A 26,263-nucleotide genomic window follows, 5' to 3' on the forward strand; every position below is an offset into this window, starting at 1 on the left:
CAACAATACATATGGGTGTATAATTACTTCAAACTTAGAATGCATTATAGAACAAAAGTTTGTAATAACAGTAATGTTAAAACAAAAAATCAAAGTGGAAAAAATGGTCTTTATGCTAAATAACTTCTGTCAAGTTTCTTGACACACTCATAGTCATAAAATAAATACTGCAAAATAAAACTAAAGTTGATTTTGCTAGACCTCCACCTAATAAACCAAGAAGAGTTTTCTCTGATGTTGAGAGCAAATCTGAACAGAAGGGAAGTTAATTTCTGTATCACACTGTTGTAACATAGAAGTTGTGAAGTGTATGAGATGGAAACATGCATGATAATTTCAGACACCACCACTGAGTTTCAAATATCTTGAATATCTGTAAAAGGGAAGTATATAACATTTGAAGTGTGAAACTATAATTGGAGCAATAAAAATAAGGAAGTTTTATGTAATGAAGAGAAACCTACTTGAAGTAAAAATGTATCTCAAGATCTCAAAATACTTCTAAATACTAAAAACCTTGGATTATTCAGTCTAGTCTAGAAAATCATTGAAGACAATTTGGTAACCCAAGAACATCCAGAAGAAGCATTAATCTGTTGTAACCTGCAAGTAAACCACAAGTATGTGCACTGGATTTACATTTCACACTTAATAAATATTATTCATTTTGTTTCACACTTGTGTCCAGTCTAATTTTTTGTCTAACATTTTGATCTCTATTTAGTAGACCTACACGACAGCTCTAACATACATTCAGTTAGTCTGAATATATCACAATATCTAGAGTAGTGACAGTTCAGGTACTATAAGAGATTTTGTTTCATCATCATATGTAAATCACATACTATCAGCTCCACCACCTGAAACTGCTGTGATAAGAGTTGTGTATGTCAGGCACATCTCCTACTGCATTGTCATTGCAACTGTTCCACAAGGCAATTAACATTCCAGCAATTAAAACAGTTTATTCACCTGTAACATCCATACAGAGATCTAAGATGACACAAAAGTTTCTGGAGACACTTCGTCTATGATACATGGAAATTCAGTTGAAGTGAAACAATAACAACAAAGAACTGATGTACAACAAGCCAAGTTATGAGTGGAAGGAATGTAATACTTATGTTCAAAGATGTAACAGCTTCTTTCCATAACTATATAGTGTAATTATTGCCAAGAGAAATATATGTTTCTTAGTAAAAAAAACAACTAACTAAACATTACGCTTACCTTGAAATGGACTGATTTTTCCTTCAGCTTTTAACTTTATTTATCAATCAATTTAAATCAAAAGAATGATAACAGTTTGCAAGTCAGATCACTTAAACTATAAATGTACTGTAAGGGGTAACAAAGATGCAGATTTGCTATAAATGTTACCAGGATATCCATAATGGAGCAGTTCCAAATGCTGTAAATGAAGCATATTGATATAACTAAAGCCAAAATCCATAATGATACAAATTCTTCATCATCACCACACCACAAGCATTGTCAAAAAACTATCTAACAGCAGTTAAACCAGAACAGCCTCAATTGGTTCTGGACTAGTCACTGAACTAATTCCCAATGATAAAAAAAGACAAAGAAAAACAAACCAGTTTACAAAAAAAAACTATCACTCTACCCATTTGCAACTATGTAAATTATAACAGATAAAACGGATGCATAGCAAAGCATTCAGGAAAGTTGTAGGTACTATCATAAAAACTTAAATTAACCATGAAATAAACTTTTGAAAGAGAAATAAAGTAAACAAGTTATGGAAGTATTATAAACATATATTAGTAATAATCAGCACAAACATAAGTTTTATAAGTTGTTTTGATATTAAAGTTATAGAAATTAGCACCAAACTAAATTACTCATATTATGTGCCATGTTTAAGTGAACATAAAAGTAAGCTATACAGATGTTAAATTGGTAGAGGGTAAGATCACCATAAGCTATATTGTATTTAAGTTATGCAAGTTTGCATCAACTTAATTTAAATTAAAATGAAAATATGTTTCATACTAACATTAAAATATGAAATACATGTATAAAGCCCACCATGAATTATTCCTAAAAAAAAGTTATTGTCAACTATGCAAGTTAAACAGGTATTTTAGTTAAAATACTTACACATTTAGAAGGTTACGTTTAACACAACAATACACCACCACACTTGTGAGTCAATTTGGTATACAACATGGGTTAAAAGTAATAGGACTTTAAAGTATTATAAATAAAATATTTTTGTTTGTTTTTTTCAGTCATTACAGGGACAGTGGCAGCAGAAATGCTCATTCTTGGAAAATAAAATTCATAGCCATGTCAAGATTTGTCCTAAAGTTTTCAAAAACATTATCAAGGAGATGGTGAGAGTGTAGTATTCTCAGAGAAATTATTAGTGACATGGTTGGTTGGCACTTATTGACACAAAGCAAGTAGGCTATCTGTGCCAAATAAAGAGTGAAAATGTAAAAATGAATTAAGTTAAAACTAAACAATGTCAAATAATTCTGATTAAAGATTTAAATAGAATTAAAAAGGCCAATGGCTCATAAAAATTGATCATTAGAGTTCAACAGTGTCACCATTGTTAATGACACTGTCCAGTGTTGGGGATAAGCCCTTAGAAAATGTGTGTTTAAAATGGTGCCATCACTCAGAGTTGACACAGCTGTAAAATATGGGATTGGGATATAGATCCCATTTGTGGCAAAATGCATGCAAATGATTTAGGAAAAAAGTAAAGGTAACACTGTTTGCTGTGGTCCACTTCAAGTTGCAACTGAGAGCAGTCTGAAGCTCCCACTCAATAAGTATCCTGTCAATAATCAATGTGAGATGTTGAAGTCACTGATATAGAGCCCATTTACAACAGTAGGAGAGAGTTGTGCAACATTAATCTTAATGGTGAAATGTGTGACAATTAAGACACAGCCCTGAGAGACTCCAAGGTCCTGTGTAAAAGAACTAGAAAGAGTCAAATCTTTATGGACTCAAAATTGCCTGTTCAGTAAAACGTTCTGAATAAAAATGGCTAAATGGCCACACAACCCATATGAATAGAGGTCCCACAAAATGTGGTACCTCCACGTAGTGTTTTAAGCCTTCTCAAGGTAAAAGAACATGGAAACAAGATGCTCTCTCTTGAGGCAGACTTCCATTATCACGGTTTCAAGTCCAGTCAGGTTGTTCATGGTGAAGTGCTGTCGATGTAACCAACATTGGTTTGGCAAGAGGAGGTTGTGTGATTCAAACAACCAAACAAAGTGAGCATTGAGCATTAATCATCCTCTCTAAGATCTTACAAAGACAGTTAGTTGAAGCAACTGGGTAATAAGTAGAAACAATCATGGGATCCTTCCCAGACTTAGCGATAGAAAGGACAGCAACCTGATGTCAAAAATCAAGAAGAACATCCTCCTGCCAAATCTGGTTAAAAACAACCAGAAGAATAGCAAGAGAGACAAGAGAAAGATGACACAGCATCTCATAGAGAACATTATTAGGTATGACTGATGAAGACAAGCTTGAGATCTACTTGTGTAAAGGGGCAATTATTGTTGTAGAGATGTTTGGCCCAAAAGGGAAGAAGCACTCACTCTGAATTTGACTTGATGACCAAGAAAGCTGGAAAAGAGACAGAAGTGTTGGAAAAACAAGAAAAGTTCTCACTGAAAGTATCAGTAATGCTCTGTGCATCAGTAACTTCTTGGTAACTGGAAAGGGGATGGGAAGAATACTGCTCACTGACCTTCTGAATCATGTCCCAGAGGGCCTTGGAACTAGTGGTAGAAGATATTCTAACTGTAAACTGAATCCAAGATTCCGTTTGGTTCTAAAGTCTAACCTGCTGAAAATGGGCACAGATCCACTGCAAAGCAATGAGGTTCAAAAGAGTGGGATACCTACAAAAGGCATTCCAGGCCTATTTCTGAGCATTTTGGGTCTGTTGGCAGGCTAGAGAACATGAACTAGGATACCATGGGAAATGGGTTGAGATTTTAGGTATAGAATGAAGAACTGCTTGAACAATTCACTCAGTTACTGTTACTATACAGTAGTTACTCATACAGCATGGATGAGTTCTAAGAGAGAGCTGAAAGAGAGCCAGTCAGCCTAGTCCAACATCTATTGTAGCACTCAGGTCTAGTTGCATTGATCACGGCTAATATCCTTCAAAACGATATGAAACTCATCATTGCTCTGTGGGTTACTGTAAGCCCTCCAAGAAAAATGAATGGGAACAAACAAATCAGTTGCAATAAGAGATTGGTTCTGTGCAAGAAAATTAGTATAAAAGCAAATATTTGAGAGAAAATTTCTGATCCAGGAGCATAGATTTGATGGAACGACATCTCTCACCAATATCAGCACCACCATAGAGTAGATTGTGGCCATTAAATTCTCCCAGGATTAAAATGGGATAGCAACTCTTTACTGAGAGAATCAAAGCCTAATTGATCATAAACCTCTCTAATAAACAGGTAGTGATCAAACACTGATGGTATAACCGAAGAAAACAGATGACTGTGACCTCCAAGGATGTACTGCATGGCACAGACAAGGTGGGCATGCACTCAGATCTGACAGGGGGAGATACAGTCCCAGGTTCAATTAGGGGGCATGGCAAATATGGAATAAAGAGCAATGTATTCTAAATTTCATAATATACTTCAGGAAAAATCACAGTACTGCAAGAAATTGCTTCACCTCAAAACATACCTTTTTATTTAAAAAATGTAAATTCTAAACACATTTGGTTTCTGCTCCCCAGAAAAATTATTCATATGCCCATGAATTTAAGAATGCTTCAAAAAGGGGCCCAGTGGCACAATTATCCCTAGGCTCTACCTGCCTCTCAACATCCCTGCATGTGCCAGTCAACCAGCAGTACCATATCTTTATGTTCTTGTCCATTACACAACCTGTCATTCCAATAGTGGAAGAAAGTGCAGCAGTGTATGTCTGTGATGAAGCTGGAGACAACTACTTTCGAGCCTCCAGATAAGTTTTTAACCATTTTTAATTACTGTTCTTCTTTCTCCTCCATCCATTTAGGGTAAGATTGATAGTAAGAAGGGTGGGAACCACTACAATTAACAGTGCCCACTTTGCACTTGTAGGCATTATTCTTAGTATTTGCTACCACAATGACCACATGCTACAGAACCATGATGAGATGCCTTAAATCGACCAAACTACTGACACTGGAAATATTTGAGAGGGTAGGAAATTACAAAAGGAGACATTTGCCCTTAAGTTTTTGGCAGAGAATTGAGAGTGGGAAAATAAGGTAAAGGTGCAGAACAGGGTGGAGAATACTGTTCAGTCTTCAACATGTAGCCATTTAACAATTAGCTGTTTTTTAATTATTTTAGTTTTTGGGACTTATAATGAAAGCAGAAAGATTCAGTGACTTCACCCACCATGAAGTCCTATGAAGGGATGCACTATAATGCCAAACAAGGATGCTGTAAACATTCCAGGGTTTTGTGAACACTATAGCGAAACAGCAGCACCAGACACAATGTCCACAACTGCAGCTAAGAATGTCCAACAATGGTATTCAGTTCACCCTTGTCCAACAGAACCATCTGACTGACCCTGAAGGCTATCCCAAGGTCACCTTTTTATAAAAATTCAAGGCCAAAAAAATGATATTTCTATTACAGAAGTTCATAGAATACATACTCCTAAATCCATTCAAGAAAAAGTCAGAATCACTTTAGGTCATGAAATTTTACAATGTTATCCCTCTCAAAATACAGGTGCTACCCTTACCACTGGTTGCGCCACAGGAAAGTTAAAAATGAAAATGCTGCCACAGAACCAAAATATATCTTTGAGAATTTTCAAAAAATACCTAAGTGATACACTTACTTTGGTTGTTTATAAATAACACATGAAATAATTTCATTACTGCCAAAGGCATATTTCCTATATTTTGAAATGTGCTAGGTAGAAATTACAAGCTGGGCCCAATAGTAGCCTCACAACTCAATTTACAGACCTATTTTTTTTCTTATAATTTGTACTACTAGGGTAGCTTAAACAGCAGTATTCCAGTATAAAGTGATATTAAAACTGTAGAAAAGATTGTTTTGGTGACTTTTTCTCTTCATAAATATCTTGGATGGTCTTTAAAAATTGATAATGAAAAATATGAAGTGGTGCACTTACAGCAAGGCATCATGGAAGAGACTTTCACCATCATGTTAGAGAAAAACTATGGCCATAGAAAATGAAAGAGGAAATAGTTGCAAGTATTCACAACCTCCTAAATCTGTTTGGTGAATACTCAATTACTGTAATGAAAAAAAAATGGTTTAAAATTTAAGCTTCAGTTTCCTTACAAAAGAAAAAATACATCCATGCTTTAAATAATGTAAACAAACTACACTAGTAAATTATTACCAGTTAAAAACAATATGTTACTAAGAAGGACATAAAACCTTAAATTGGTCTTCTGTGCAGTGGATGAACAAGAAGCTTGCATAATTAGACAGACTATGAGAGAATGAGTGGCTGTATCATAAGACTGAAAATTAAAACTTAAATATTATTGTTAAAAGTTTGAGTTTTTTGAACATCAGATCAAACCTTGCTCTCTGACAGAATTACTTATCTGAAAAAAAGTTGTAAACTTGATGTTATGCGTTGTTATTTCTTTGTATTTTTAAACTGTTGTATATATACTCTTCAAAACAAGAAACGCAAAAGGGATATATTTGTTATTTTAAAGAGAAATATATGTAATAAAGTTACAAGCTCAGAGTATGTGATGTTACACGTGTTAAGGCACTGATTGTCAGACCAAAATGACAATAAAAGTTGTGCACTTTGAAAACGGAGGAAAACATCGGATTTTTCGCCGAAACGCATGCGAGTCCAGTAAATTTATTTGAGAGATCTGCAAGTGCACATGTGCAAAATCCCTATAAAAGTGACGGGTTCTCGGTTTCCATAGCTCAGTGTTAAGCCACCGACACGCAATACAGTTACGCCAAGACTGACTGAAGCACAACGCAACAATTCCATTGGTCGCTTGAAAGCAGGCGAATCTCGATCAGATGTTGCCAGAGCTGTGAATGTCCACCCAAGCACCATCACAAGGCTATGGAATCGTCACCAACAACATCGATCAACTCGTGACCGTCCACGATCTGGCCGACCTCGTGTGACCACGCCCGCACAAGATCGCAACATACGGTTACGTCACCTTCGGGATAGGACCACCACTGCGACATCTACTGCCTCAACCATACCATGGCTGCGTAGGATTTCCGATCAGACCGTACGCAACCGTCTTCGAGATTCTTAGGCCCCATCATGGTAAACGTCAACAACGTTTTTCATCATGACAACGCCCGTCCTCACACAGCCTGACTCACCACTGTCTTCTTGAGACACCACAACATCAACGTTCTTCCCTGGCCCTCCAGATCACCAGATTTAAACCCCATCAAACATCTTTGGGACGAGTTGGATCGACGTCTGCGACGGTGACAACATCAACCGCAGACTCTACCTCAGCTTGCAGCAGCTTTGCAGGCTGAGGGGACAGCCATTCCACAGGATGTGATTCGTCATCTCATTGCTTCCATGGGCAGGAGATGCCAAGCAGTTATTGATGCTCACGGGGGGCATACTCGTTATTGACGTTAAACTTCACCTAGTGAGTGTGGACTTCACCTTTGCAGACTTTGGATGTTTAGCAGTGAATGTGTAAAGTTTCACACATGTCATGCAGAACTACCCAGAATAAACTTGTTAACAATTTGTCTCATATTTTGCCTTTTGCGTTTCTTTTTTTGAAGAGTATATATATATATGGATGTGAAAGGACTAAATGGACTAACTTTCTTTTTATTACATTAATAATGATTACTCTGTAAAAAAAATAAGGAAGGTAGATTTTTAAAAACTGTTCAGAATGTTTTTTTATACAACTTGTCAGTAAACCTACTATGAACAATGCTATTTTAGATTTACTTATTTACTTCTAATAAAGAAATGGTTGAAGGTGAGTAGATTACAGAACATCTGGGCGCAAGTGATCATCACATATGAATGTCAAAAATGAAATTTTGATTACAAATTTTGAAGGGATCCAACTAGATGTAACTGTTGTAAGCGAGGTAACTAAATTAATCAAAGATACTGATTAAATATGGAAAAAGTTTATACATTAAGTTTTGAATATATAAACATATTTCTTGCAGAAAAGGATGCTGACACAGGAAAAAGGGATGAAATTAAAGAAAAACATTATAAATTTGAGAATTGTACCTTCACTGCTATTACTTTTTCAATTCATAAATATCTTAAATATCAGAGGTTATTGCTTGTATAAATGAGAGGAAGGAGTTTTATCTGAACTTTCAGAAAGCACTGACGACATCCATATAAAATGATTGTTTGAAAAATAAAACAACCACTACATATGTGAGGGATAAGTAGGCTCAAGGATAGAAAAATAGCTGGATGGAAGAAATCAGAAAGTTATTATAAATGGAGTTCAGTCAAACTGGATTTTGGTCAATAGTTTACAATGTCCTGATGGTTATAGATGTTGGTGGGTGTGAGAGGGATGCTGCTGCTTTACAAAAGGATTAACATTTGTAGGTGGGTTGGGTATTAGAATATATTATGTCCCTTATTATTTGTAGAATTTTATTATTGTTTTAATTTGTTACTTAATTTGAGTAGCATCAGTTCCTAGAAATTATCTGTTAATACAACTTTTATTTGGCTTTGAAATTATTTTCCTGAGGAGGAAATGTCCTCTGCAGTTGCACTCGATGTGAATGAAAAGAGGTTTAAAACTTGGTGAAAGGAACAAGCTTGATCTACACCCTTGTGCAAATTAATTGAAACAAATGGTCATTTTACAATATTTTCAACATCGCGGATGGTGTCGGCTCGCTGGACCCGCTGATTTCCTTTAACAGCCATTTTTTTACCGTGTTTTGCAGTACGGTCGATCTATTCAACATCGCGGATGGTGTCGGCTCGCTGGACCCGCTGATTTCCTTTAACAGCCATTTTTTTACCGTGTTTTGCAGTACGGTCGATCTATTTTTGGGATATATGATGAGATTTGGAGGAATATTACGTCATTTGAAATTGGGTTAGAAGAGCAAAAAGACCAGTCGAAAAACAACTTCTTACCAACTCAATGAAGAAAAAACGGCATCAATGGGGTCTGAAATACAAAATCTGGACACAACAACAATGGAGGAAGATGTTATTCAGTGACGAGAGTCATTTTTTCGTACAGGGTCAAAGAAGTCTGCATGTTCGCAGATCTCCAGGTGAGAAACTTCGAGAATCTCACATCAATCAGTTCGTAAAACATCCCTTGAAGATGATGTTTTGGGGCTTTTTCAGCTACTATGGCGTCGGAGGCTTACATATCGTAGAAGGTATGATGCGAGGACCACAGTACATTGAAGTTTTGCAGAGAAGAGTCATTCCAGAATTGAAAAAAAGATTTACAGATGGATATGGCATTTTTCAGCAAGATCTGGCTCAGTGCCACACATCGACACTTGTGAAGAATTTTATAACTACAACGTGAATAAAGGTGCTGGACTGGACTGGAAACTCTACGGACTTAAATCCTATTGAAAATCTTTGGGCAATTTATAAAGAAAGACTTCGGGGAAAAGACTGTGCTACGAAATATAAGCTAACTGAGGTGTGGTACCGCGATTCAAAAGTTAGTAAAGATTGCAGTCAACTCGTGGACCCGATGCCAAAGCAGATTAATGATCTTATGAAAAATAAAGGCGGTCATATCATGTATTAATTTGTGAGTAATTTTTGGATTCTCAGAAATAAAATGCAAAAAATTGAAAAAAATTGTAATTTTCCATCTTGTTTCAATTAATTTGCACAAGGGTGTAGAGGTGTTCTCAAGAAGACTGGTATGGGTAATAGAACTTTATTTAAAATAAAGTATAGAACAACGTTTTGACCTTCTTAAATCATCTTCAGGTTAACAAAGACATTTTGAAACTGGCCTGTAAATGACCTAAGAAGGTCGAAACGTTGTTCTGTACTTTATTTTAATTAAAATTCTAATACCCGTACCAGCCGTCTTGAGAATAAATTTTTACTTCAAGTGAGTTTCTCGTAATCACAAATTGATTCTAGATGTTTCTTTCTTCAGGAACAATTATCTTTGCTATTTTGGGATAAATTACTTGCAAATTTGTAGGTGGGTTGGGTAAATACATGGCTTACACCTTTTTAAAAATGTATGAATGGGTAGGATTCTTTACAGTAGGCATCTGCGAGTTGTTGACAATAAATTTCAATAATAAACTGATAGCACATAATCCACTTGCTTTAAAATAATAAATTCAAAGCAAGTGAAATGTATATACAAATGTTCAGTACACAGCTAATCATCACAATTGTATCCAGAGCTTTAAGTAATCCTCTCTTGCTGTAAGAATCCACACAAAATCGTTCACTTATTTAAGAACCCAAATGGCAAGATAAGTTATTCATCGTTAATTTTGTCTTACTTTCACTAACAAAACTTACTTGCAGTAGCTTGGTTGTTTATATATATGTATTGTATAACTAAGGCCTAAAACATTCTACAAACTATGAGACATTATGATGTAAAATACTCACTTAAAGCAACAAAAACCATTCAAAATGATCAAGTAATGTGATACCAATTCACATTAACTGACCTATGCAACAAATGATTCGTAAAGTTATGGAAGCAAACTTACCATAACTATAGCTTAATTAAGCTTACTTTAAAACTCACACAATATAAACTAAATAATACTCTTACATTAAACTTAAAATGAACAGTCGTGTATACCTAACAATCGCAGATCATTTTTAATTGTAATAGATGTAAGGTAATTTGAATTTGAATTACAATTTTAATGTGAATAACATCAACAATGTTATGGAAGTAGAAGATCTTGGTGTTGTAGTTGTTTGGTCTCTTAAATTATCTAAGCAGTGTACCATTGTTATTAGGATTGCAAATAGGATTTTAGGTTTTACCTACCAACAGAAATATAAAATACAATTTACAAGCTTAAAAAGGATATATTTCACTCTAAAGGTCAATGGTTAAGGTTACATTTTGAGTACTGTATTCGGTCTCGGAATTGTTCCTTAAAAAAGACACTGAATTGCTGGAAGGAATGCACAGAAGGGCAACTAGAATGATAACTTGGATGGCAAACAAGGACAAGTTAATATCTCAGAAATGATGGTTAAAAATGGTAGGACTATGGAGACAAATATAAATTTACACAAGGTAGAAATCTAAGGATCCTAAGCTAAGACTTTTATTTTTCTAACAGAGATATTTGACCTTTGAAATGGTTTTCCTTCTGATGTGGTGAATGCAGTCAATTTAAAGGAATTCAGTAGATGGCTTGATAAATATTTGAGAAGTAGAGGCTGGCATTGTGTTTCTTTTTAGTTTTTACATTAACATTTGCTGGATGGGAAGGCCTTTACTGTCCTTAAATTTTATATAAATCAACAAGTTCATCTATTTATATTACTTTAATCCTCGTTATGATTAGATAATGCATTTTAACCAAAACACATCTAAAATTGGTATTCAACTACAGTTAATGTGTATGCATTTTTGTATGACCTACTACATTACTTAAGGAAAAATTTGAAATCAAAATGATATTACATTTGACTTCGAAAAGATGTTTTAATTAAAATAGCCAATATAAATAAAATTTACAGTAAAATTATTAAACAACAGATGTATTTTAGTCATATACAGAAACTAAACTTGGAAAAAGATTATGTGTTTTAGCTTAATATAACCAATTTAGCAGTTGGATGAAAGGCTATTTGAAGCATGAAATTTTCGACATAACCAATCTACAAACTGGTTTTAAGGGAAGCTTGGAAATATATAATGCATTTTAATTTAATACAGTTGACCTAATGAAAAGATTTAATCCAAAGTTGGGAACAGTTAATATGTTCAGTTTGATATACCTAACTTAGCATTAGTGTTTAGAAAATACTGGGAACAGATTACATATTTTAACTTCATGTAAATAAATTAACAATGATATTTAAGCAACTAGGATATAATACTGTTTTTAACATAGCTAGTCTAATAACAGTATGCAAGCCAAAGTCTGGAACAAATATTGAAACTTTTGTAAAACATAAGAAAGACATCTAAAGATGACATTTTATTTACAGCTGGAATACATCCTCTATTTCAATAAAATACAAGCTACTATCACAGTAGTAGTTAAACCACAGAAAAAGTTATAGAGTATGTCTTAATGCTAAACAAACTGATTTAATAATGGTATTTAAACCACAGCTAAATCTATTTAAGATGATGTATTGCTTACTGGTTTTCTGTTAAGTATATATAAATATATATAAAAACACTACATAACTGTGGGTCTTCAAACAAGTGAGGTTAATAAGAGTATGTAAAGAAACATCTGATGAAATTTTTCATGCAGAGATTCTAATTTAGCAGAGCTACATAAATTACTTTCAGTTTTTCTACAGAATCTTAACTTTATTTTCAGGATGGCACAATCTTACTGCATCTACATTTAGCAGACTGATGCTGCATATAAACTTACATAAATACGAAATAACAGAGAAAGAGTTACAATTAAGATTTTTTTTTTCAGAATTAACACTTAGCTCTAACAATCATATGTAATAATAATTATCACAGAGCTTCATAACGTAAGGCTCAACAGAAGTTTAACACTCCTGTTAGTATGTCACACAATGCAAACCTGAAAAAAAACAAAAAACATTTTCATTCGGGTTCATACTTTAGAAATTTATGTTGGAGTTACTTTTACAAATTAACAACCTTTGCACCTCTTTGAATATCAAAACAAACTAAACTGTAGAAGTCAACATTCAAAACATGAATGTACATTAAATGTTTTTTCCAAGCTATATAAATATGAATTGAAGTCAGTGTTCAATAATGTTTAAGGCTAAGTAAATATAACTTCAAAAACATTTTTCAAAAATAACAATTTTCAAACAGCATATATTGGTGCTGAGCCAGAACTAGAAGGAGTAAATGTGAATTGTCTTTGACTACAAAACTGCTGCTTGTTCCTTCCATTAGAAGCTGGAGAATATCCTGAAATTGAACAAGGTGGTGGTACCTGGTGTGGAAAACACTGAGCAGAAGTGGAAGTATTTACAGTTCCAAAGAAATGTAAACTGGAAGGTTCCTTGGTAGGGTATGTAGTTCCACTTCCAATGAAAGATTGTTGGTTTGGTTGTTCACTGGGAGGATAAGTGGTATCAGTTCCATGTAAAGGTTGGCTTATTTGTGGTTGAAAGTATGTCTGAGGAGGTCTACTGACAGAAACTTGAGAATGCTGTGGATTTGTAATTGACAGTTGGTTTTGTAGTTGTCGATGCTGACTTTCCAATAAGAGTGTTTGTTTTGCTGACACAAACAGCCACATTCCTGATAATGTTGCTAGAAGACCTAGAAAAACAATCACTGGTCCAATTATTTTTTCTAGTTCCGCATCATCTTCAACAGGAGGGTTATCATATGAATGGAAAGTTTCTTGATAGGCAATTATACTTACAATGATCCCAGCAATAATCTGGAAAACACCAATCATTTTTAACATTCTTCCACACCCCATTCTTCTGAAATGTCTAATATTTTGAGAGTATTGAAAGTGGAACATGCTTCTTGCTTTATCAGACTAGCAGGAATAAAAGTAGATTTATTCTGAAATTCAACAGAAATTAACAATAAATACTTACATTAGTAATCAAATTTCAGTGGTGGAAAATAATCAAAGTGAATGTTGTCTGAAACAGGCTTTCTGTTCACATGCAAATTAAATGTCATCCCTTAAACAATGTACAATTTTAGGGTCAGAAAAACAGAAAGGATTTCAAATGCTTTTAATGTTATTTAATCAATAATGTATGTTCCATTATTATTAATTACTTCCTGCCAATGATTCACATGCTTCTGAATGCCACTTCTACAAAATTCTTGGTGTTTGGAGGAAAAGAATGTAGAGAAGGTAGTTTTGACATCTTCATGTGTTCCAAGCTCTTTTCCATCAAGACAGTTCTGCAAACTTCAGAATATATGACAACCAGCTGGGGCAAGGTCTGGAGAATAAGGAGGATGTGGAAGTTTTTTTCCCAGCCTAGCTCTTCAATCTTTGCTGTGTTGGGCCGTGCATTATCCTGGCGTAACACAATACATTTACAATTGATCAAAGCAGGCCTCTTTTCTTTCAGTGTAACATTCAAGCACTCTAACTGTTGATAACAGAAGTCTGATGTAATCGTTACATTGAGTGGCAGCAACTCAAAATGGATCACACCAACAATATCCCACCAAATGCTTAACAAGACTTTCCTAGGGTGGAGGGTCCATTTTGGGGTGTGCTATAGCCAACGTACCTGCACTGAGCCTTTGTCTGCAGTGCTTAACATTTTTATAAAATATCCATTTTTTCATTTCCAGTCAATAACCTGTCCAATAAAGGTCAGTTACATAACTAGAGTGCTGGGAAGTGCAAATGTCCACTTTTGCTCTAAGGTTGGCTTCTGTCAAATCATGGAAGACCCATTTTCCAAGTGTAGACACCTTTCCAAGCTGTTGCAGATGACGGTGAACTGTTTGAATGGGTTAAATTAAGCTTCTGTGCTAATTATTCAACTGTTACAGCACAATCTTCATCAAGTGCAGCCAGTAGTAAGTCATCATTAAACTCAACAGGATGACCTGAATGTGGCACATCACTCAAGTTGTAGTCACCTGATCTGAACTTCTGAAACCACCTTCAACAATTTCTTTCATTGAGAGACTCTGTGCCATAAACACCTTGAATGTTTCGTGTAGTTTCTGCTGCCTACTGCCTTTTTAAAACCCATAAAGCATTATATGCCTAATGTGCTCCTTAGACACAACCATCTTCATAAGTATTTATTTTGTAGATCATTATGATCTACAAAAGTGGAGTTGGGTTAGTTTCTTTTATTTGTCTGAACATTATTTTACACGTCCTACTATATATTTTTGTTATTAAAGCCTTCTACAAAGACAGAAATAATGCTCCACTTTCTGTATTAAATTTTTGGACATTACTTAAGGGATGACCTGATACATAAATTTTTATTAGTGCATCATTAGTAAAAGCCTTTTCTTTGGTCAATGTTTGTCCAAGCATTCAAAACAGCTCTCAAGTATATCTACAACAAAGGAAGAAGACACAAGTCAACAAACTTAGGTTAAAAAAAGGATCAAACATAAAAATAACTCAGATACATAAATTATTCTTTAAACAACTTAAGTGAAATTGTATTAGAGAAAAAAATAATTTGTAAATGTAGTAAAACTCCTCTGTTGACATTTCAAGTAGCTAAACTGTGATGTATTTGATGACTTTACCTGCCTCTTATGAATTGATATATTCTTGTGAAATTTTTATTGGAAAAGAAAAAAAATAATATTATTTTTTAACATAAAATTCCACCTACATTTTAAAGAGAACAAATCAATGTTAAAATTTATGTTTGGGGTGTCACGCTACAATTGTAACAACAACACAGTGGGAGTGTATATTTTCCTTTAATACTTTTTGTAAGTTTTCATACACTAAAAAATCTACCGATCCTGATAAAAGAACTTTTTGTGTTTAAGTTCACATGCAAATATTATTCTTTCAACTTACTATTTTTGGATTTCAGAGTTCAGAGAGTAAACAGTAATAACAGTAACAAGTTATTCCATTTTGAAAGTTATGCTAACAGTTTTTAACAAATTTATAACTATAAACAAATATATATAACCACTTGGTCTACATTTTTCTCTCTGTTTCAAAAAATATAACTTTTCAACAGCACAGTAATTCTGGAATAACGTGAAGCAAAAAGAAAATTATTTTAAGTGATAAAAGACTGATCAAATCTTACTTTTGGTGAATTTTGATAATGATATTGTGTTATTTTCCATTTTATAAAATAAAAACATAAAAATGAAGTAAGTTGAAGGACACTTGACCCAGAAATGACTCCACTTAAATCATATACCTGTTTCAATAAACCAGAAGTTAATAATGCCAAGCCTTGTTTTAGTGGAATAATTTGAACAACCATGTGACTGGTAGGCACAACTAAAAGGTAATATGCTTTAATACTGCATAGACAAATAATATCTATGGTTTTAATTCCAAAATTCAAATCATACCTCACAGATATAATTAGGAGTTGCATAGTACTATAATGTACTCAAAACCACTGCTAACCTAGGAGATAAACATGTTAAGCCTATTACAGAGGTAAAAGAATTAAAAGCAGTTACCACCTTCAAGAAAGTACATGCAGTACTATTACTTACATATATACATGTGCAAAATTGGGAACCAATTAATAGAAATATCGAAGGTTATGGTACAGTTTAGGTATTAAATTTCAATGAACTTTCCTGGATTTTATCAGTCATTTGTATTTGTAATCATTTGAAGAAATGATAAAACCCTATGATAGTGTGATTTGGATAACTATGGAATCTGAACTAAGAATTCATTTGTGCAATTAATTGTGGATAGTGTGTTTGCTTACCTTAATTATGTATCAACTATTAATTAATACTAAGACTCATTATACATACAATTATTGTCAAGCACTTTGTAATTTAATATGATACATGACTTTATTTCACTTACAGTCTGTATTGCATGACCAATAATTAATCAAGTCACATTATCTACCAATATTTTGACTTTCTAAATTAAAAGCTACATTTGGGACAAAATGAAAAGTTACTCAATCTTTGAACTTCATGCTTGTGCATAAAATTAGTAACCAAGCATAAAAATATACTTTATGTATGTTAAACAATCAAATAATAGCGAGTTTTCTGATGCAAACTGTAATAACTATTAATATTTACTTGTATTGTTAGTAACACCAACACTGCATCCAGTACAAGTGCAAATGCTTAAAAACAGTGCTAGTAGGAGCTATGTTATTAATATCATTAAACTGTTATTAACTATTCAACATAAAATATGTATACCAAACTATGTAAAAAAAAAAAAAGTCTACACGTTCAATGAAGAAAATATACTTGATAACTAGCTGTTTCGAGCAGATTGTGCCAAAACTTCGTTTGTACGTGAATTACATAAATTATGATAAAAATATTTCAAACTCTAAATATTTGAAATTAGTTCACACATGTTCTGTTAGAGGTAGTTCTTGTACAGTTTTACGAGAAAATTATGAAACACACCGGCACAATCTTTTCATATTTTTGCCGAAAAATTAATTTTCGGTACATTTTACGTTAGCCGCTCTCTAAGACTCTGATACTAACTAATGTAAATTTAAAAAATTGGGTAAATGTATGTTTAAGCAAGTTATAGTGGGTACAGCAACTTATTTAGAATAGGTCTGGGATTTTAATGACTACTGGAAAAGTCAAATTATAACGAATCAACGAAAAACTATTACTGATGTAATTTGGCAGGGAAAAATGAAAAAAACAACAAAAAACAACTGTTTAGGATCATCTAAAATATTACACCTCGGATGATTAAGAGGTTAACAATACAAAATTTTTTCCACAAAGTACTCATGGTGCAAATATACCTAACACGAATGGCATTTTTTTTATTAACTCAAAAGGAGAAGGTTTATTTTTATTGCTTTATACTAACGTATATTAATTTGCTCTCGTGCGCTTCAAACTATTGAACTTTCGATATTCTCGGATACACTTATTTCATGTGGTAACCGCAATTGCAAGATGATTTATATAAAATATTAAGTGCAACTCAAGTCTGAATTTCTATGACACTAGACCCAATGCAATATGCAAAACAGATTTTGACAGAAAATGTATTATGAATAAATTTTATTTTTTTAGTTCAATCGAATTTGAAGCAAAGTGGATAGACACAGTGAAACATTCTTTATTTGACACTATAAAACGATCTATGATAAATAATTATATTTTCTAGCACCTGAACTAGAGAGCTCTTTAATGTAGCAGAATACGTCTTAATCTATAAATTTAAATGTGAAGTCTGTACTTTTATCTCTTATTTCTATTCTTGGTTATTTCTTTCGCAAATAAAGAGACTGTATCCTCGATGTATCATCTGACTTTTGAACTTAAAACATCATTCTCTATTTCTACAAAGTATTTTCAACTTTTCAGGAGAAAGTACAAGTGATGGCCTGGTTAAATAGCCCAGTTCTGTAAGTAACTAGAGTGAGAAGAAAAAATTCAAACCTTAAACATGGCATCGTCACTATACGTTCTAAATTCAAGATTCAAATTAAATTTCTGTACTTTTATCTCTTATTTCTATTCCATACTGAAAATATATAGCTATATATAAGAAACAATAATACTATTCTTCTTAGAAAGCAGGCTCTACCCACACGATTCTTGGTTATTTCTTTCGCAAATAAAGAGACTGTATCCTCGATGTATCATCTGACTTTTGAACTTAAAACATCATTCTCTATTTCTACAAAGTATTTTCAACTTTTCAGGAGAAAGTACAAGTGATGGCCTGGTTAAATAGCCCAGTTCTGTAAGTAACTAGAGTGAGAGGAAAAAATTCAAACCTTAAACGTGGCATCGTCACTATACGTTTTAAATTCAAGATTCAAATTAACTTTCTGTACTTTTATCTCTTATTTCTATTCCATACTGAAAATATATAGCTCTATATATAAGAAACAATAATACTATTCTTCTTAGAAAGCAGGCTTTACCCACACGATTCTTGGTTATTTCTTTCGCAAATAAAGAGACTGTATCCTCGATGTATCATCTGACTTTTGAACTTAAAACATCATTCTCTATTTCTACAAAGTATTTTCAACTTTTCAGGAGAAAGTACAAGTGATGGCCTGGTTGAATAGCCCAGTTCTGTAAGTAACTAGAGTGAGAGGAAAAAATTCAAACCTTAAACATGGCATCGTCACTATACGTTCTAAATTCAAGATTCAAATTAAATTTCTGTACTTTTATCTCTTATTTCTATTCCATACTGAAAATATATAGCTCTATATAAAAGAAACAATAATACTATTCTTCTTAGAAAGCAGGCTCTACCCACACGATTCTTGGTTATTTCTTTCGCAAATAAAGAGACTGTATCCTCGATGTATCACCTGACTTTTGAACTTAAAACATCATTCTCTATCTCTACAAAGTATTTTCAACTTTTCAGGAGAAAGTACAAGTGATGGCCTGATTAAATAGCCCAGTTCTGTAAGTAACTAGACTGAGAGGAAAAAATTCAGACCTTAAACATGGCATCGTCACTATACGTTCTAAATTCAAGATTCGAATTAAATTTCCCAACACTTTCTTCGTGAAAGCTAAAAAATATCAAAGTGGAACACAAGACCATGTGTAATTAGCACACGAAGTAATTTCAGTACTACACAAGGTGGATTTCTTGTACAAGAAAATCTGCAAATACTCAAAAGTATTTACTTCTGTAAATCTCAGTAAGCTTAACAGTTAAAACTTTCCAAGTTGAAAGAAAGAGGAAATGCAGCACTTTCACAAGCACCACAATATTTCAGGACAGTATTCAAGGTCCAAAACATCCATATATGAAAATTGATGTTTTATGCTTTATTTTATATTTATTTATTTGGATATTATATTACTTTGTGCTTTAAATGTTTGCTGTTAATGTCTGATTTTGTTTATAGGTTTGGGTCTACGTTTCAGTAAAATTTAAAACTCACATTAATTCATAAAAGTAGGCCCAGCATGGCCAGACGGTTAAAGCACTCGACTCATAATCCGAGGTTCGCATATTCGAATCCCCGTCACACCAAACATGCTCGCCCTTTCAGCGTTATAATTAGGTGGTCAATCCAACTATTCGTTTGTAAAAGAGTAGTCCAAGAGTTGGCAGTGGGTGGTGATGACTAGCTACTTTTCCTATAGTCTTACACTGATAAATTAGGGACGGCTAGCGTATATAACCTTCGTGCAGCTGTAGGCGAAATTCAAATCACAAAAGTATGCCATTAAAACGAAATTTTCTGGTCTTTACTACCTTTGAAACACTTAATATTCCTGTCATCAACCACTTCTTAATGAAATAGAAATATAAATGTACGCACTACAAATCTACTCTTTAGATAATAATACTAGATAAACAGGAGATGGGACAGAAAATAATATGACAGACAATAATTCTTTCCTCTTTGCCAGATATCTTACCAGGACGAGTTCGGGGTGGAGACTGAAATAATTTCTCCTGACTGAAACAACTTAATGCTTTCTACAAAACGCGATAGTGTCATTTTTCTCAGAATGCGTGTATACCCACGTCACAAAAAGTCACACCAAAGTGAAATAGGCATAGCTGTTGAATTCTATCGCTTCAGTAAGGACAATAGAGGGAGGCGCTACTCTTGTCACACATATTTATAAATTAGTTGGACGGAAGTTACGCAAATTCATGATTAATGAAAAGTTATATTATGGCATTAAAAGTTGATTCCTTTATATGTAATTGTAAAACAAAATCAAGTAAACAACAATAAAAATACATAAAAACAGCAAAATTAAAAAATTTCTGTACCTCCGCATAGACCAAATGAACCTCCATAAAAATATTAAAGAAGATCCGTCCAAACCCTGCGAAGTAGGTACATGGTTTGTTTTGAATTTTGCGCAAAGCTACACGAGGACTATCTATGCTAACCGTCCCTAATTTAGCACCGAACTAGGGAAAATGACCGTAGCCTTGTAACGACATCATGGCAGAAACGACGAGCATTTTTGTGCGACGGGGATTCGAACTCGAGATCCTCAAATTACAAGTCGAGCGCCCTGACCAGTACTATTATATTTATATAGATATAGCGGCGTTATCGTTACCTTTTGCTTTTGAAATTGACATTTTTCATGATATATTTGTTAATGGATAATATAAAGATGAAAAACGCAAATCTATTGGTAAATGGTAATATTAGAATATATTATGTCCCTTATTATTTGTTCAATTTTATTATTGTTTTAATTTATTACTTAATTTGAGTAGCATCAGTTCCTAGAAATTATCTGTTAATACAACTTTTATTTGGCTTTGAAATTATTTTCCTGAGGAGGAAATGTCCTCTGCAGTTCCACTCGATGTGAATGAAAAGAGGTTTAAAACTTGGTGAAAGGAACAAGCTTGATCTACACCCTTGTGCAAATTAATTGAAACAAATGGTCATTTTACAATATTTTCAACATCGCGGATGGTGTCGGCTCGCTGGACCCGCTGATTTCCTTTAACAGCCATTTTTTTTACCGTGTTTTGCAGTACGGTCGATCTATTTTTGGGATATTTGATGAGATTTGGAGGAATATTACGTCATTTGAAATTGGGTTAGAAGAGCAAGAAGACCAGTCGAAAAACAACTTCTTTCCAACTCAATGAAGAAAAAACGGCATCAATGGGGTCTGAAATACAAAATCTGGACACAACAACAATGGAGGAAGGTGTTATTCAGTGACGAGAGTCATTTCTTCGTACAGGGTCAAAGAAGTCTGCATGTTCGCAGATCTCCAGGTGAGAAACTTCGAGAATCTCACATCAATCAGTTCGTAAAACATCCCTTGAAGATGATGTTTTGGGGCTTTTTCAGCTACTATGGCGTCGGAGGCTTACATATCGTAGAAGGTATGATGCGAGGACCACAGTACATTGAAGTTTTGCAGAGAAGAGTCGTTCCAGAATTGAAAAAAAGATTTACAGATGGATCTGGCATTTTTCAGCAAGATCTGGCTCAGTGCCACACATCGACACTTGTGAAGAATTTTATGACTACAACGTGAATAAAGGTGCTGGACAGGCCTGGAAACTCTACGGACTTAAATCCTATTGAAAATCTTTGGGCGATTTATAAAGAAAGACTTCGGGGAAAAGACTGTGCTACGAAATATAAGCTAACTGAGGTGTGGTACCGCGATCCAAAATTAGTAAAGATTGCAGTCAACTCGTGGACCCGATGCCAAAGCAGATTAATGATCTTCTGAAAATAAAGGCGGTCATATCATGTATTAATTTGTGAGTAATTTTTGGATTCTCAGAAATAAAACACAAAAAATTGAAAAAAATTGTAATTTTCTGTCTTGTTTCAATTAATTTGCACAAGGGTGTAGATGTGTTCTCAAGAAGACTGGCATGGGTAATAGAACTTTATTTAAAATAAAGTATAGAACAACGTTTTGACCTTCTTAAATCATCTTCAGGTTAACAAAGACATTTTGAAACTGGCCTGAAAATGACCTAAGAAGGTCGAAACGTTGTTCTGTACTTTATTTTAATTAAAATTCTAATACCCGTACCAGCTGTCTTGAGAATAAATTTTCACTTCAAATGAGTTTCTCGTAATCACAAATTGATTCTAGGTGTTTCCTTCTTCAGGAAACAATTATTTTGCTATTTTGGGATAAATTACTTGCAAATTTCTTGTTGTTTAAACCACATTTTTAAATGTCCAAAAATAACAAAACGTCACTTAAATTAACATTTGCTGAACTTTAATCACCACTGCCTACCAACTTTTCTTGATTAGAGCGTTCGATTCACAATTTGAGGGTCGCAGGTTCGAATCCCTGTGATACCAAACATGCTCGTTCTTGCAGCTGTGGGGGCGTTATAATGTGAGTGTCAATACAACTATTCGTTGATAAAAGAGTAGCCCAAGATTTGGCAGTGGGTGGTAATGACTAACTGCCTTCCTTTCGCTGCTAAACTAGGGACGGCTAGCGCAGATAGTCCTCGTTTAGCTTTACGCGAATTTCCTAACAAACCATCTTCTCTGAAAATTTTAAACTTATAATTGGTTTTATAGTTTCTTTGGGTTTGAGTTAGACCTAATCCAAGTCAGTTTAAATCATGTGTGAAAATCAACTGAGATAACGTAAGCCTCATTGACAAAAGCAGCTTGGAAGCTTTTCTCAATTTCTTGAGATCAAAGTACTAACAAGTAGCTTGCAAGGTTGGAGTGCTTTACTGTAAGGATATTTCAGTTTTGTCAAACATGCGTTAAGTATTGGAAAAAGTAGTCCCATATAGGTTTTACTTCCATTTTGAGATAAATCCAGCTATAAAGCACCTGTCGCTGGCCAATTTTTTATACTAGTCGAAAGCCAGGTGAAAGATCTTTAATAATTACGGACATGCCTTTCTGTGTACTTCACGAGGTTTTAGTGAGCTAGGGTCAAAATTCAGTTAAACTAAGTTATTTTACGGGATATGAGTAAGTATACCATAAAAACGTAGTTAATAATCAATATTTTAAGAGCATATGCGCTTTAAGTTCTTAAATTTATAACTTACAAGGTAATATTTAAAGCAAATCCTGAACTTACCCAAGTGTGAGAATTTTTCTCTAGGAATCCCTTCTTCTCTAATTTATTCACTGTCCTTCAAAGAAGTACAAAATTCAACACAAATTTCTTATCGTAATTTTCTCAAGCCGGTTCAGATTCCTTGACCATATGAGATTTGTAGAGTTTGATCAAGATATTTACAGAAAATGTCCGGACAGACAGACATAAGCATATTATTTATAAAGATTAGGACTAATATGTATTATATATATTATTTTTTAATGTAAGATGTATTAATAAACAAAATGCACAACATATACTATAAAAATATTAGCCTGAATGTCTTGTTGGACCCATTGTCAGTAGTGGTTTTGGTAATCTTGTTTTCAAAGCAATATTTCACGTGAACTGATTCCATCCCTAGGCAGTTAAATCACAACTTAGTAGCCAGTGAGACGGCGGCCAGCACGTGCTGCATGCCCCCTCTTTAAGCCGTCTTGGTCAATTCAATGCACAGACATGCCTAGACAGAATTTGTAAAAGTAAATAAAACTGAGCTAATGAGTACAAATTCTGTCCTGAGGCTTATTTCAAGTCTCATTCTATTGTTAGATGTTTTAAGTGTCTAAAACAATATTAATTTTTACTGTCTGTAAAATGTAAAATGTTAACAATTTACTACAACATACATTTTTACCAGGCGCGAGTTATTCTAATCGCCAAGCATGTCTTTCAATTAATCTTTTATGCAAGACCAAGGACATTAAAAGCTTCTGTAACATAAACATAGTATTTTTTACCGAATTCCACTTTATAACCTTAGCTAGCTAATTTATACGGCGATGCAACCTCGCGTTAAATGTTATTTTGACGGAATTACAATGGAATTAAGGAAAAATAACGCCTGGTTGCAAGAAAGCAGCAACTTTATCACAGAATACGCTTGGTTGTTTCTCGTCAGCAAAATGCAGTGCAGATATAATTACGTACAACATATTATAAAAAATACATTATACAAAATTATGTAATACTGTTATATATTATAAATTAAAATATATATATATATCACTTACTATTTCATTGATAGCAATATGATATTATAAATCACGATTTATAGTAATATATATGTCTTGGATTTTCTTATCTAGTTATTCGACATGAAATATAAACTTGCTGTTTCATACGAGTTTTTTTTGTATTACCAACGTATGTATGTTTTCTTATTGCAAAACCACAACAAGCTAACTGCTATCTCCATCGAACTCTTGCTTTTATCGCTGTCTTACCGGGGAACTATATTGCAAATTGAAACGAGTTAACCAAAAAAGGTTTCTGCTAGAACCGTCCTGTTCAATAATTTAATAAAACACTTAACAATACTTCTAGATTAAATTTTTACATGAAAATAAATTAATAAACCTTCTATGTTAATGACAAATAAAACTAAACTAAACGTATAAATAGTAAATACTGAATATAACAAACAAAGTGCGCTTTATATACATATTACACGGCATTATGTTATCGCTGCACATCAAATCGGTTGAAGATCTGTTTTTGTATTGAAAAGGCAAATATGTTTGGTGTGACGTGGATTTGAATTTGCAGCCGCCAGATTAGGAGTCGAACGCCCTAACCACCTAAATCATGCCGGGCCGGTTGGATATGTCAGATAGCATCTATATGCATAATATTATATAGATACAAACATGAATATAAATGTACAAATTTACAAAATACAATGATATACAATATACAAAGAATTATAATTTATACTTCCTTTTAAATATGCAGTGAATAGCGCTTTGCGTAGAAGAAATATGGAGCGAAGCTATCTTCAGTTGCTATGAATTTTCAAATGTAGCGGTATCCATTAGTCGCTCCTAGAAACATAGCGGTGTTACGCACAGCTCTGGAAATACGAAGGATATACTATTCATGAATAAACGACATACCAATAGGTAATATCACTGTCAAAATCTATATAATGTATTTCATTATACATTCCTACAGCAATTTTTCCACAGAAAGTGAGGTATGAGATATCAAAATAGAATGATCGAGAGCAGTATGTAAGTACAAGAAAGACAATTTATACGCGTTCGATAACCAAATTATTATTATTTAAACTACAGGAAACATTTCGAGTGAACACAAAATATTTACCTTTCTAAACACAGATTGAAAGGTAACAATATAATACAGTATATCCTTTTCCACTTGTCTTCAGACTATCTCAGCTGTTCCTAATTCTAAAGCAAAATTTAAAATTTTAACACTACACACTGGCGAGAAAGACAACACAAACATTGAATAATGATCTGTTAATTGTTTGTTTGCTTTTGAATTTTGCGCAAAGCTACTCGAGGGCTATCTGCGCTAGCCGTCCCTAATTTAGCAGTGTAAGATTAAAGGGAAGGCAGCTAGTCATCAACACTCACCGCCAACTATTGGGCTACTCTTTTACCAACGAACAATGGGATTGACCGTCACATTTTAACGCCCCACGGCTGAGGGGACGAGCATGTTTGGGGTTGCTTTGCGCGAAATTCAAAATAAATGACAAAACACTTTAACCACCAATTTATAGTATTATAATAACATATTTGGTTAGGTTTGTTTGTTTGTTTTGAATTTCGCACAAAGCTACTCGAGGGCTATCTGTGCTAGCCGTCTCTAATTTAGCAGTGTAAGACTAGAGGGAAGACAGTTAGTCATCACCACCCATCGCCAACTCTTGGGCTACTCTTTTACCAACGAATAGTGGGATTGACCGTCACATTATAACGCCCCCAAAGGCTGAAAGGGCGAGCATGTTTGGTGCGACCGGGATTCGAACCCGCGACCCTCGAATTACGAGTCGAACGCCTTAACACACTTGGCCATGCCGGGCCTATTTGGTTA

At 33.9% G+C, this 26,263-nt stretch overlaps 1 protein-coding gene across 10 annotated transcripts; it reads right to left on the reverse strand.

Moving 5' to 3' along the window:
- Positions 1-12,165: 12,165 nt before the first annotated feature.
- LOC143222184 (uncharacterized) lies at positions 12,166-20,406 on the reverse strand. Of its 10 annotated transcripts, none has more exons than XM_076448272.1 (5): positions 20,249-20,401; positions 18,779-18,941; positions 18,436-18,598; positions 17,114-18,257; positions 12,166-13,724 (listed from the first exon to the last, which is right to left on the reverse strand). In XM_076448272.1, the coding sequence occupies exon 5, from the start codon at positions 13,704-13,706 to the stop codon at positions 13,032-13,034; it is 675 nt and encodes a 224-aa protein (XP_076304387.1). In that variant the 5' UTR covers positions 13,707-13,724; positions 17,114-18,257; positions 18,436-18,598; positions 18,779-18,941; positions 20,249-20,401; the 3' UTR covers positions 12,166-13,031. The 10 variants fall into 10 exon arrangements, with proteins under 10 accessions (XP_076304387.1, XP_076304385.1, XP_076304383.1 ...); XM_076448270.1 differs by having other exon boundaries at positions 12,166-13,750; XM_076448268.1 differs by having other exon boundaries at positions 12,166-15,234.
- Positions 20,407-26,263: the final 5,857 nt, after the last annotated feature.

The sequence above is a fragment of the Tachypleus tridentatus genome, chromosome 8 (assembly GCF_004210375.1).
Source record: "Tachypleus tridentatus isolate NWPU-2018 chromosome 8, ASM421037v1, whole genome shotgun sequence".
Classification (NCBI taxonomy): domain Eukaryota; kingdom Metazoa; phylum Arthropoda; class Merostomata; order Xiphosura; family Limulidae; genus Tachypleus; species Tachypleus tridentatus.

Bases quoted from the DNA above. Each gene is read 5' to 3' on its own strand.
- LOC143222184 (XM_076448271.1), bottom strand. From the start codon at position 13,706: ATGTTCCACTTTCAATACTCTCAAAATATTAGACATTTCAGAAGAATG.